At 25.4% G+C, this 14664-nt stretch overlaps 1 protein-coding gene across 1 annotated transcript; it reads left to right on the top strand.

Annotated features, from left to right (window-relative positions):
• The first annotated feature begins 2342 nt into the window (after positions 1-2342).
• On the top strand, positions 2343-12468 carry LOC132921720 (DNA repair protein RAD50). The gene is made up of 22 exons (XM_060984892.1): positions 2343-2576; positions 4235-4462; positions 4550-4681; positions 5048-5163; positions 5225-5337; positions 6461-6803; positions 7126-7322; positions 7385-7629; positions 7694-7833; positions 7910-8035; positions 8101-8194; positions 8280-8489; positions 9046-9183; positions 9263-9414; positions 9485-10061; positions 10124-10330; positions 11017-11190; positions 11257-11581; positions 11660-11748; positions 11814-11947; positions 12020-12148; positions 12241-12468. The coding sequence occupies exons 2-22, from the start codon at positions 4238-4240 to the stop codon at positions 12284-12286; spliced, it is 3912 nt and encodes a 1303-aa protein (XP_060840875.1). The 5' UTR covers positions 2343-2576; positions 4235-4237; the 3' UTR covers positions 12287-12468.
• Positions 12469-14664: the final 2196 nt, after the last annotated feature.

Raw genomic sequence — 14664 nt, 5'->3', positions numbered from 1 at the left:
CAGTTTCTGATCGCTGATCTTAACTGCAAGCACAGAGGCGACGACAGCAGCAGCACGAGTACGGCAGCTGACAGTAACCCTGCAGCTACGCCGGAACCCGGTAGCGTGCCCCTACATGCGTGGCTGGGAAGACCGCACAGCAATCTTCAAAAGGGACACAAGCTACGACCCAGTGGCAAACTGCTGGCCGTTTTAATATTTCTGCTGACACGGTGGACAGTCGACCAGCGCACCTCAAGCACCACCGACAACCCGACCACCACCCCGTCTACTGATAGCCACCATAGTATCACACCCTGCAACAATCCTAGCATATAATTTATTATATTTAATAATGTACCTATTTGATTATTATAATAAATAGAGTATTAACAAAGTAAATGTATAATGATTTTCCATCGCTTTAGAAAATGATGAAGGTTTGAGTACCCTCAAATCGATTTTGTCAAAAACTGATTATGCGTAAAAATTCCTATTTTTCCGTTACTTTTTTAGGGTTTTTCCTGACGCTTTTGAAAACTACTGGAAATTTTTTACCTTTGACCCCCCTCCCCCAAAGTACCAACTACATTAATTTTCCAAGAGGGCCTGAAGTTAAAGTCAGAGCATTATTTCTACTCCAAAACGTGATGACAGACACAAAAAAAAAACATACATCATTGTAAAATCAATACATTCATCACTCCGTTCAGAATCTAAAATGTTTAAGTTATATTGAATGTGTTTTATTAGAATTAGAACCTTACTTATTTATAAAGATCGGATAATTGACGATCGACTGTAGCAGCAATAACAGTGTCGAAATGTCTTAGAACAATGATACTATATCTTGAAATCATAATATTAACTAGTTTAAAGCTCGTAGAATAAATTAGAAGAAATTCAATTAAATATATTGAGTAAAATGCGTTGACTGTATACAGAAAATTTTAGACTTAGCTACCTATATGAATAGTTATTCAAAAATAAATTTTATTTGTATTATAAGTTATAATTTATAACAAGACGTTACTATAGTTACTTACTATAATTATTATATATAGTATCAATATTTTAATTTTCGAAACTATTGAATTGTATAAAGTTGTAATTTGTATGATGTTTAATAAATTTATAGCTATTATTTTTAAGATGTCTAATTTTATATTGTAACTACAATGATGATATTATGTGTTTTTTTATTTTGAATGTATACACTATACATAATTTATACATATATTTATTTTGAATTACATCTTAAATTTCTCTATCATAAATATTAAAAAACATTGAACCCTTTCGTGTTGGCGTATTGTATCTAAAAACAAATTATTAATACACATGTAAATAATTTAATAATAATAATAATAATTTATATTACATAGATAATTTATTTAGCAAATAAAAGTCAATAATATTATTAATAAAAGACAAAAGTGTGTAATCTATAAATTAAAATTAATACAATAACAGCTAGGAATAAACAAAAAATATTATTGTAGGTAGTAAAACACAATTTATATTTTATATAATATATAAAACTTTGCATTACCGTGAGGAATGCTCCAAACATAGTTGTGATCAACCTTAATAAAACTGTAGCGTACTATACGTTTATATACGCGTAGGTACTCTTAAATATAGATATCATTCATCAAATATAATTAAACATGATTGAATTTGAATACTGGTAATTAATAATAAAACTATTATGATACCTAGCTATTATAGGTAATAGGTATATTGTTAATTTTAAGAATTAAAAATTTTTAATAATGAAATATTGAATCATAAAAATATATTCTTGAGTTTTACCTGATTGGTCGATTTCGACTTTTGCCTGTAATATATATATTATGCAGAAAACATATTTTTACAAAATGTACTTATTAATATATATGAATGAATCAATATTATACTTATATATTTTTTTTAGATTTTTTGGTTTAAGTATTAACTTCTTGTGAGGAACTTTAAAAAAAAATATATTAGTAAAATAAGGCTCTGGAAAGGATCTGTCCTCATCTCACTAGACCTCCTTAATAGTTAATTATGCCATTGCTATGAAATGTAGTTAAAATGTTAAATATCAAACTGTATGTTATCATATTAGTATATTACAAGACACGAGTATCAAAATTGAAAATTCTATATTTCTATACCATATTAAATAAATAATAAGTCTGTAATAATTTAAATTTTCGCTCCAAATGTATAGACCAATCATAGGGCCTATATAGAAATCTGTACCTTGGACATCGACCAATATAGTTTCTTAACAGTCGTAACAACCATGGTATAGGTACTCAATAACCTGTATAGTTTTGCCGGCATTATCTTCACACACATGATTTCAGACTTCAAAGCAACTGAGATTTGAATGTTGAATCGTTTGAGTAATGTATTATAGCAAATACTATATCGTATACAGTATTTGACTACAACTACAACTGAGTACTGAGTAGTCATTGATTAGTGACTACTAACTGACTAGTGCCTAGTGGATTACCTCTGTTCTCCGTTCTCTGATTTTACATTGTAATCTAATTCATTGTAGATGTTAGATTTGTACCTTTTCTCTGGAAAACTGTTATGTAGTGAGTATATAACATAATTAATGTGAGATTTGTAACTTTTGAAATTATGTTTAATTTTGTTTGTTATTGATCTATATTTAGTCTAGTTCAATTTTAATTCTACCAGCATCCTAATTTAAATAACTTGTACAATATTTTCCATCAATAAATTATTTCAATGGTTTTGTATAAGTTATAAATGAGAACCATTAATTTTTTTGAGTACGATATTTCCTTAGATTCACATTTTTATAAAATTTTAACGTATGTTTTACATTTTTACACATATATTATTTTATATGTATTATATAATAACTTAAATGTAAAGAGGTTTTATTAACTATAGCTCTATAGACTATAAGCGTGTGCAGGATTCGTAGTGGAGACAATACTGCCGTAGATTGGAGCTCCTGGGTTTTTTCCAGCCTTAGACAATGATTTTTGAAATTATAATTAGGTATACCTATCACGGATATGGTTATATTCAATCATATTAGGCATATGTATATCAATTTTTACAGGTTAAAACATAAAAAATATTACAGTTCTGTTTGGCCTTTTTTTAAATAAAAAAATATAATAAACATTTTCAGATGTTTAAATCGCATTATCAAGTTGAGTAATTAGATGGTTTGAGGTTACGCTATATATTTGGCACTGTTATGCAGCTATTATTTTCATAAAACAAACCGATAATCATTTCTGAAGCTGTCTTATTAGAAAATATAAAGTTATATATAATAGTACAACATTATTTTAGTATTTTATTTGCATAATGCATATTTTTTAAAAATTATTAAATACTTTGATGGCAAACCTCGGGGGTTGAAAACCTTGCAGGGGAGGCAGGTGCCTCTTTGCCTTTCCCATGTGCACGCTTATGGATAATATTGTAATTTCATAAGGTTATGGAACATTATGCTGACTTTGATATTAAAATTGAATCATAATTACAGTGAAACTGAACTAAATTATACTAACCCATACAATTTTTAAAAATTGTTTATCCACTAACCTAAATACCTTACCACTAAAATATTATATTAAGCTACCAACATATAATAGGCATGAAAAACTGAGTTTTTTATATTCCATAATTTTCCGTATATAGTAAAATTAATTATTTCTAAATTACTCGCAATGTTTTCCATGTACACAGCATGAGATTTATTTGTATTTAGTTTAAAAATTATGATTTAAATTGATTATTTATGTATAGGGTTAAGCTTAAAAAAATAAAACTTATGAGAAATAATAAAAACTGCTCTAGCAATAAACAATAAGTACATTTTTGAATTGCCATGTATAATGATCTACTGACATACAATTTTGAATTATTTCAAATCTAAACTATCTGTCTATAGCCTCAGATCATGTTTTTAGTTTTTATAGTCATTATCTAAAAAATTGTAACATATCACTCATAAATAAACAATTCATTTAGAATTGAACAATTTTTTAGTTTTATTATTTTAAACATTAGATTGTTAATTAACTTTGATTATCAAATAAAATTAGAATATTATTTCCATATATTTTATATTTTAATTTCATAACAAGTTATAAAAAATAGATTTTATTATTTGTGATTTTGGAATTTTTTTATTTATGTTGATATAAAATATTGAAAAAAAACCATATTCAATTTATAATAAAAATGAAAATGTTTTTATTTTTAGAAAATGTCTACATTAGAATCAATATCAATTCAAGGTATTAGAAGTTATCATCCAGATGAAAAACAAACTTTAAAATTCCAAAGACCCTTGACTTTGATCTTAGGGCAAAATGGTTGTGGAAAAACTACTATAATTGAGTGTCTAAAATATATCACATGTTCAGATCTACCAAGAAATACAAAACAAGGTGGTTTTGTTTGGGATCCTAAACTATCAGATCATCAAACTGTAATTACCATATATATTTTTTGAATTTCATTTTTATTTCTTACTATAATTTTTTTAACAATACCATTGTATTTATGTGTGTTTTAGGTTAAAGGCAATGTAAAACTATCATTTCATGATACTAAAGATACTCGTGTGGTAGTTTCTAAGACTTTGGAATCAACTCAAAAGTTAACAACTGTCACTACAAAATCGCTCGATCAAACAATTTCTAGAAAAGTGAGTAAATAAAAAAAAAAAAATAACAATGCTTGTTTTATAGTACCTAGTTAATAAGAAATATTAAAAAATAATAATATATTTTTTTGGAAGGGGAGTATTTTTATTTTTTATAAAGCATTCTTATTGATTAAAAATTGAACAATATATGTAAATATAAATTATTCTTGAAGTAATTAGGGAGAACCTATGTTTATATACCTTAAAATACCATCTAATTTCCCAAATTAATAAACAAACATTGATGATTTTTTTTTTTTGAAAAATGGTCAATAACTATTGCTTTTAAATTAAAAATAAATATAAAGATGTTTGTATTCTCTATATATTTTTAACATTGATTATTTATGTTACATACAAATCTAGGGTCAGAGTACTTCACACAAATGTGCAGATCTTGATGATGTTATGTGTACTTATTTAGGTGTTTCAAAATCTATTTTAAAAGATGTTGTTTTTTGTCATCAAGAGGACTCTAGTTGGTATGTTTAAAATTGTTGCCGTTAATGCATAAACAATTAAAAACTAAACATTTTTTCACAGGCCTTTAGATGAAGATAAGAAAGTAAAAGAAAAATTTGATTCAATATTTGATGTTGGAAAATATGACAAATGCATTAAACAAATTCAAACAGAAATAAAGGGTATTGCTGGAGGTGAGATATAAAAAGCACAAATTATGCAAAATAATTTTTGATTATTACAGCTAGGTTTTTATTTATTATAAAATTATAAAATTAAAACATTAATGATGGAAAAAAATTAACTACAATATTATGTATACAATATATTTTATGATTTTTTATGAAAAAATAGACAATTTATTCGTTATTGGAAAAACAATAAGTAGCAATGATATGTCAATCCATTTTCTAAGTGATGGTAATTACTAATAATTTTGAACTTTGGCACTTAGGTTAGGATTGTAAAGTAACCAACACAAACAATATTATATAAAATGAATATGTTTTTATAATACGTTGATTATTGCAGAATACATTTCGAATTACAGTTGTCAGTTCGTATTCTGTAGTATTGTCAAATGACAATAATTCGATAATGTTAGACAAAATAAATAAGATAAAAATATCTGATATGAAAAACAGTATGCAAAGAATTAGGTTTACCCATAGGCGCAATTTGAGGTTTGACCCCCCCCCCCTATATACGTGCCTGATTAAAATATTAAGTTTTGAAAATATAGTGAAACCTTGATAAGACAGAACTTTGGTAAAACAGAAACCCTGTTAACACAGAAAAATTGCATGGTCCCAAGCGATTCCGTCTTATCGAGGTTTTACTGTACTTATTACTTATCAATTGTGTAGTTGTGTACATGGAAATATAAAAACATATTTGAGTGGTATGCATAATGTGTTAAGTTAATCATACTTTGTTTTACTAGTTTAAAAAAAATTTGAATGTTTATGTGATACTCATAAATGAATGAAGTGCACATTTTAGTTATGGTCCCCCTCCTTAATATTGAATAAATATTTAAGGCACCCTTTAGCCAGGTGAATAAGACTAATATTTGAATTCATTGTTATATTAACTTTGAGTATGCCACATTTTTACCAAGGTTTTTTATCACTGTTTTACATATAATACATAAAAAATACTACTAATGTAGTAGCTATCATAAATAGTTTTCACAATTTGTACTCCTCTTTTGTATTCATGTAGTTTATTATTGAATAATCTGTATGATTGTTGGTTTATACTTCAAAATTATGCTATTATAGAAACTATTTAATATTTATAATTAAATGTTTTTAGATAAAAGGGCAACCAATAATAATATACAACATTATTGGACATATCGAGAAGAAGCACGTAACAAAAGGGCTACACTTGAAAATAAAAAATGTTGTTTAGATGAATTGCAACAAAAAATGAACAATATAGAAAAAGAAATAGAGCCATTAGATGAGATATATAAAGAAATTTTGTATAAAGAAGAACATTTTTCTTCTTTAAAAAATAAATTATTAACTGCTGAAGGAACTTTGAACTCTATTCAATTAGCTAAGAAGGAATTGAAATTATTGATCAAGCTAGAGTTTAAAGAAAATGACTCAGATCTTGATGAAGCATTAGAAAATTTTAATAAAAATTTGCTGTAAGTTAATTAAAATATTTATTTATTGGATAAGAAGTGATTCAATAATCTTGGGCTTATGTGGAACTTTAAAAAAAATATTTTAAATTAAATATTAAAATAATGAAACTATTTATAGGTGTAGTTAAAATAAAATATGTATTAAGTAAATATTACAACTAATGTCATCATACTTTATTTGTTAATTTTTAGTTTTTTGTTTTAATTACAAATTTCAATATTATTTACTAACTAATTATAACACATATTCCTAAATTAGTATTATATTATTTACAATACATTGAAGATATTACTTCTAATTATTTATGTTATTTTTGTACAGTCAAAAAGAAAAAGAAAAAACTAATCTTATTTGTTTAAAAAATGATGCAATTACCAATGAGAATAAAGTTCAAGAAAATATAAGCAAAGAACAAGTTAATTTAGGAAGATATCAAAGTGAAGAAAAACAAAACCAAAATAATGTACAAAAACAAAATGTAAAAATAATTGAATTAGGCAATGCAATGCAGATTAATGGTGAATATTGAGTTATTTTGTAGTTTAAAATTAATTTTTTACTAAAATTCATGTATGTGTAGTGCCAGACTTAACAGAATTCAATCGTTCACAAGTGATAAGTAATCTTTCAAAAAGTCTAATTTCTATGAATGATAAATTAGAATCTACACAAAAAGAACACAGAGAAATTGAAACTAAATTGCAATCAAATATTGATTCAATGAGAGTAGAAAAAGCAAAACTAGATCAAGAAATTAAAATCAAAGAAAAACAAATTTTGGAAAATACTTCTGAAATTCAAAAGTTTAAAAAAAATATTGAACAAGTAATTACATTTGTTTTGTAAATTTTAAATCATATTATCTTGATGATTAATGTTTAATATTAAGGTAAGACATTCAGCTGAAAAGTTATCAGCTTTACAAGAATCAAAACTTGATATTGAAACAAAATTAGATAGGCTCAAGGAATCTTTCAATATTGATGATGTTAAAACAGAAATAAATAAAAAAAAAGCAGAAAAACATGAGTAAATATGTTTAATAATATTTAATATTCTTATTGAAGTAACCATAATTTTTATTTATCTACTTTAATATTTTTAGACAAAATATACAATTTGAAATTATAGAAAAAGAAGTACAAAAGTTGCAGCTATTAAGTGTTGTACAAGCAGAACTTGATACTGTTCTATTGAATAAGACTGGAATAGAGAATAAACTCAAAATACTGTAAGTTGAAGTATTTAATGATTAAAAGATTAAATTAATTATAAATATATTTTGTTATTGTTTAGTAAAAACAAAGTTAACAGTGTGTTAAAAGATTTACTTGGGTTTATACCACAGGAAAAACTCAAATTTGAGTTTACATCATTTTTAGATAAATTAGTAAGTGTTTTATATTAGTAAATATTATATTTATAACTAAATAAATTAAAAACATTTACTAAATACAATTATTTTAAAATTTTAGTCTGAGACAATCAGATGCAATCGGAAAAGTATAGCAGAAAAACAAAAACAGTTAACTACATTAGAAGCAAATTATAACCACACTAAAGAAAAATTGCGTACAAAACAAATAGATCTTTCCAATGATGAGAATGCTCTAAGTGATATGTGTCAAGGTCAAGAATATGAAACAATATTAAAAGAAGTCAATGAAAAAGTAGAAGAATTGCAAGTAAGTATAATTTATTTGTTAATTGATATATTATATTGTTTAAAGCTATATTTAAAACCTGAATTCATTAATTAACAATTAGTTTTTATTTTTTATTGCGATCATTTACCGAGAGAAGTGTCGTTAGTCTTTTTTGACTTTAGTTATTATCTAATATCAACAAAATTGGTTATTGGTTATTCCCAATATGTTTTATACATATGTATGTTATCTGTTTTATGTGGTTTTTGTATAAAATATTTTAATTTCTATTATTTATTTGCTAGTAGGGCTTAACTTTGGGATGATCCTCAGTCTCACGTGTGTAGTATATATTAATATGTATATGATTTAACCAAATATTTTAATAAGCTAACTTTTCAGCATTAAATGAGTATTATCTAATATGTTGGTCAAAAAACTAACGACGTTCCCCTCATTAAATATTTTAACACTGCATTACTCCCAGGTAAATAAAATGGTTAAATGACCTGCTTGTTTTGTTATAACTAATTTTTAATTTGGTTTTTAATTTTAACAGTTACATTTTAAAATATATTTATTTTTATTTTTATAGGCTCAAAAAGGTTCTGTATCAACTTCTGGTCATCTTTTTAGGCGGTACATAAAAAATTTGGAAGCTCAGGATCCTAATTGTCCATTATGTCATCGATGTTTTAGTTCTGTTGATGAAGTGACTGAACTGATTAATGATGTTAGTTTTAAAATTATAACTCTTCTTAAGACTGATGTCTAAAGTGTACTTACTTATTAATATTAACTTGTCATTACAGTTAAATATGAGAGTACATAAAATTCCAAGTGAATTAGAAATGACAACTACACAATTAGAAATACATTTGGAAAAGCAATCAAAACTTCAACAATTAAGACCTACTTATACTCGAATATCAGTTTTGAAACAAACAGAAATACCTAAACTTCAGTAAATCTATTTAATTTAATATTCTTTATATTATATTTACACATTTTACAATTAAATTTTTTTTTCTTAGAAATGAACTTGAAATTATTAGTAATAACTTGAGAAAATGTCGTGATGAACTTACTAAATTATCAGATGAAAATGGAAAACTAGAAACTAATGAAACAAATGCAAAGAATATTCAATCTGATGTAGTAATGATTGATAGTTTTGATAATGATGTTAAACGATATTTAAAAGAAGAGCAGCGTTTAACAACAAAAATGAGTGAATCTGGTTCTATTAGAAATCTTCAAGAAACAATTTCTGAAAAGAACGCTTTAAAAAATACTATAAATGAAATTTGCAATGTTTTGGAAAAAAAACAGCATGCATTAAATGAATATACTGAAACCTTACACAAATTACAAACACAACAAAATAAAATAACTAGTGATGAATTAAATATAAAAAGTAAAATGCAAGATGAAAAGAGTGTAATAGATAAATTAAAAGATTTACAGAATCTAGAAGCAACATTAAGTTTAGAATTGGACAATGCCAGAGAAACGATAGAACCAATACAAGAAAAGTTGAATTCATGTATAAATACTTTTGAGCAAACTAAAAAACAACAAAGCAGACAAATTGAAAATAATAGAAGAGAAGTAATTGTGTCCCTATCATAAGTTATCAAACTTTCTCATTATAATAATTTAAACATTTTCAGATAATCATTCTTGAAAAAAAAATTCAAGAAATAAATAATTTGCAATCTTCAATTGATAATTATGAAAAAAAAGAATGGACTCTGCGCATTAAGGAAACAAATAAATTATTGGATGATCTCACTAAAAAAAAAATGAATTATATTGAAGAACAGAAAATTTTACAAAAACAAATTGATTCCATAAATGAATATAATGCCAATCAAGAGGTAAGTTTTATTTTTAATATTATCATTAAACATAAATTAAAAATACTGAAAATTATTTACTATATTATAAAAGTTATTACCCATATTTTGACGACAATTCAATATATATAATTAGGGCTTTAAAGTTATAAGAGTTGCTTATTGTTGTGTATGCTCTTGATTTATAGAAGACTAAATAAGAAATCTGAGCTATACAATGATGAGTTTAAAAATTGAAAATGCATATTTTGTTAATTTTAGAAAAAATATTTATATTTCATTGATTTTCATACACATATTTTACATAGTTAATATTTACTAAAAAATTATAATTTTTTTTTCTGCATTATTAACCAATGTATTTGAAATAATATTGAATATAACACATAATATAATGTAATGTGTGTATTTATTATCGTCTATGCAGTCAATTAATTGATGACAATGGTTACACTGCACATTTAATTTCTATCATGCTAATATGCTTAAGTTAAACTATTATCTTATAGTTAAATCGATAAATTTATTTATTGTTTATTCATTTCTAATGTTGTACATGATTAACATTTGCCAGTATTATTTTAAACTTTTTTTTCATTTCAATAATATATCATAATGTCAATTAATTTTTTATCATATTTTAAATAGTATTTAATAATTAAAATTAAAAAATGTTTCATTAATTTACTAAAAATTATTCTTTTTAGGTTAAAAAAATAGACTTGGAGAATAACAAAAAATTAAGACTAAAATCAAAAGAAGAAATTGAATGTTTATCTAAAATAAAAAAACTTCATGAAGATGTTGGAACTATGGATGTAAGCAGTTTGATCAGTGAAAAATTGGTTAACAGAAAAAAAGCTGAAAGTTTATTAGTTGAGGTAATATTATTCAGTTTTCTATTGAATGATCGACAACGACAAACATCTCATCTATTATTTTTTTAGAAAAATAAATCTCTTGGTAGAAAACAAGAACTGGAGAATATCATCAGGCAAATCACAGAAGAGTTGAAAGCTATTCATTTCAAAAATTCTGAAGACATATATTTACACGAAAAAGTGCAGTTAGAAATATTAAGCCGCGTTGAAAAAGATTTGATGAAGTATAACAAGGCTCTTGAATGGGCTATGAATCGGTTTCATAAAGAAAGGATGCAAAGTATTAATACTATTATTAAAAAATTATGGAGAGATATTTATACTGGTAATGACATTGACTATATTCAAATAAGAACATCTTCTGATGATAAACCAATACAAACAGATACACGTAATGATATATTTAAATAATATTTATTAATTATTATTTTGAAAATTTTTTTATAAACTGAGTATATTTATTGTCTAGTTAAGAGAAGAACCTTTAATTATAGAGTCGTACAGATTAAAAATGATGTTGAATTGGATATGCGAGGGAGATGTAGTGCAGGCCAAAAAGTATAAGTGAACATATTTTTTATTTTTAATATTTGTCTGATTTTTTTTTTTTATATATTTATTAGGTTTTGGCATGCTTAATTGTAAGAATGGCATTAGCAGAAACTTTCAGTAAAAATTGTGGTATACTTGCACTAGATGAGCCTACTACAAATTTAGATGAATCTAATATTCAAAGCTTAGCTGAATCATTATCAGAGTATGTTAAATAAAAATAAATATAGTATTATATGTTATAATAAAAATATAAATAATATAATTTTTTATAAAGAATTATAACACGTCGCAGCGCTCAAAAATCATTCCAATTACTCATCATTACTCATGATTCTAATTTTTTACGTAAATTATCTGCCAGAGATATGGTTGATACTTATTATGAGGTGAAAAGAAGTAATGAGTAAGTCTATTTTTGTAAATTTTAAGCATATCAATTGTATATACAATTTTTGAAGTTTTTAATTAAATTAAAATTTTTTTTTTTTTTTGTAGAGGAATGTCAATTGTGTGTGAACAAGATATAAAATTGTTACCCTAAGTTGATGAGAAAATTAGACTTAAGATAATGTTATGTTTATTATGTTATTCATTTTTTTTTTAATAATTAAACACAATTTTTTAGTTATAATTAATTTATAGGTACAACATTTTTATAATAATATTGGAATTATTCCATTCTTTTGTATAATAATATATAATATAGTTTTAATATTCCATGTACATTATGGTGAGTTTTGATTTTTTTGTCTCTTATAAGTGTTATCTCAGATACTGTCTTCTGCGTGTGGCGATAGAAATGTATATGGCTAACTGTTATGTCTGCTAAACTTGCTGTAGTTCTAAAACGAATAATTTTAAATACTTGAGATTATTACCAAATGTTAATATAATATTTTTTTTTATGTGATGCAATTTTAAAAATATTTTGAATCTTTGAGATATTTATAGACATTTTTTTTTCTATAACTATCATACCAAATTTTTTTCAAGATGTTAGTGAAATTAAAATTAAATCTAATCGTAAATTTTCAATGTTTTTTTATAGACGTCTGAAGCTAGAATTTTAAAAAATTCGTCAATTTTACAAACATTTGCAGATTAAATTATAGATAGAAATGTCATTAAATGTTTAACATTCAATGTCGTTCTATGTATGATAAAGCCACACTGCACGCTGTATGCAACGGGTTTTTAACAGTTTATAGCCACAATCTGGACACCTCTCCAGAATTCAGATGCAATTCCTGATCATAGTGGTGAATGAATTAAATGCGCATTTAACAGGATGAGGAGACTGAGACTCAAATAGCCTAGACAATGACTTAAGCGAGATGTTTGACGACCTTGCTTCTTGGAATACAGCTCAAAACCAACATTTATTGAAATTGGAAGAAGGTTGATTGACTTGATTGTAGATGTCAAAAAGGTCTTGGAAAATGTAGTTAGTCGTGTAGACAGAAACTCCTAGCTTGTGTCAATTATTTCAAACCACTTCAACAATTATATATTACGATTACTGTAGGGCTGTAGCTGTAGAATCATTACTTATTTATATACAACATTAAAAAAGGCTACATTTACCGTGCAAGACCGTAGCCAGAAAAATATTTGGGGGGAGGGCTTAGGGTATAAATATGTTATACCTATTATACAAGTTTTAAATATAATAGGCATTTAAACCCATTTAATCTTATTTCAAGAAAAAATTTCGGGGGGGGGGATCTGAATCCTGACCCCCCCCCCCCCCCCCCCCTTGGCTATGCCCTTATTACTGTGTTCACTACAAAAATTCTTTAAAAATAAGGTATCAATATCTAGAAAAAGGTGAATTTGTGATTTAATTTAATTTTTTTTAATTATGTATTCAAGTATGAATATTTATTTATGCTATGTAAGTACTCAAGCTTAGTTAATTGCTTAGATTTGCGTTAGGTCTTAGGTTAAAAGGTCTCAATTTCAGAAATCAGATTTTTCAAATAAGTGGAGGAAAAACATGTAAAACAAACGTAATGCCAGACCAAAGTGTGAAGCTTAGTACTTATGGGTTATCCCGTATCCCGTGAGGCTATTGGTTACTAATATTATCCTACTCGGATGTTTCATGAAATAGTTCGATGTCAATAATTAAATTAATCGTATTACCTATGTCATATTATTATCCGTACCGTAGTACTGTAGTAGTACACGGTTTTTGTATTATTATTTATTAACTATATAATACGTATAAACATTAAACATATTATATTATATTATATTAGTGACAGATATCGTGAGGTTTACGATTATAATTATTCAAAGAAATTTCAATCATAATTTAATATTATATTTATATCCGATATCGTCATTCGATAACCTTGTATACTCTGGTACTGACTGACAGCTAGTAGGAAGTACAGTGAAATTTGACATTTTTAATATTCCACCATTTTCACGTGCAATACAAAAAAGACTGGTATCAATGTGCATGGAAATAAAAAAAAAAACTTTCTTGACAAAAAAAAAGCACTGGAAGTTTTAGCTTCAGCTTAGTAATTTTTTATTGGATCGAATACCTAAGGTTTTAGGTGAATATTTATTGCTTATGTTTTTTTCAATAAATTATTAAAACATAGTGGTTTAAGTTATCAAACTTTTAAAAACGTTTGAAAATTTGGCGATTTTACAATAATTACAAAACACATTGATTATATTATGCGTAAAACTATTTTTATTAAAATAACACAGAATATAATTTATAAGCGTGAGGGCCACATTTATAGCAGTTTACTTCGTTTGTCCATTTTCTTTAACATATTATAATTTATTATGTGTACCGCGTGTACCTACCTAAATATATCTTGTAAAGTCACGAAAAGGAGGTGTGTATGTTTAAAAAATTATAATAAATATTATGTACAAAAGCGCAAGTACATTTAA

This window comes from Rhopalosiphum padi, chromosome 2 (genome assembly GCF_020882245.1).
Source record: "Rhopalosiphum padi isolate XX-2018 chromosome 2, ASM2088224v1, whole genome shotgun sequence".
NCBI lineage: Eukaryota > Metazoa > Arthropoda > Insecta > Hemiptera > Aphididae > Rhopalosiphum > Rhopalosiphum padi.
Note: the sequence above shows the minus strand (reverse complement) of the source record. Positions and strands in the feature narration are given on the sequence as shown.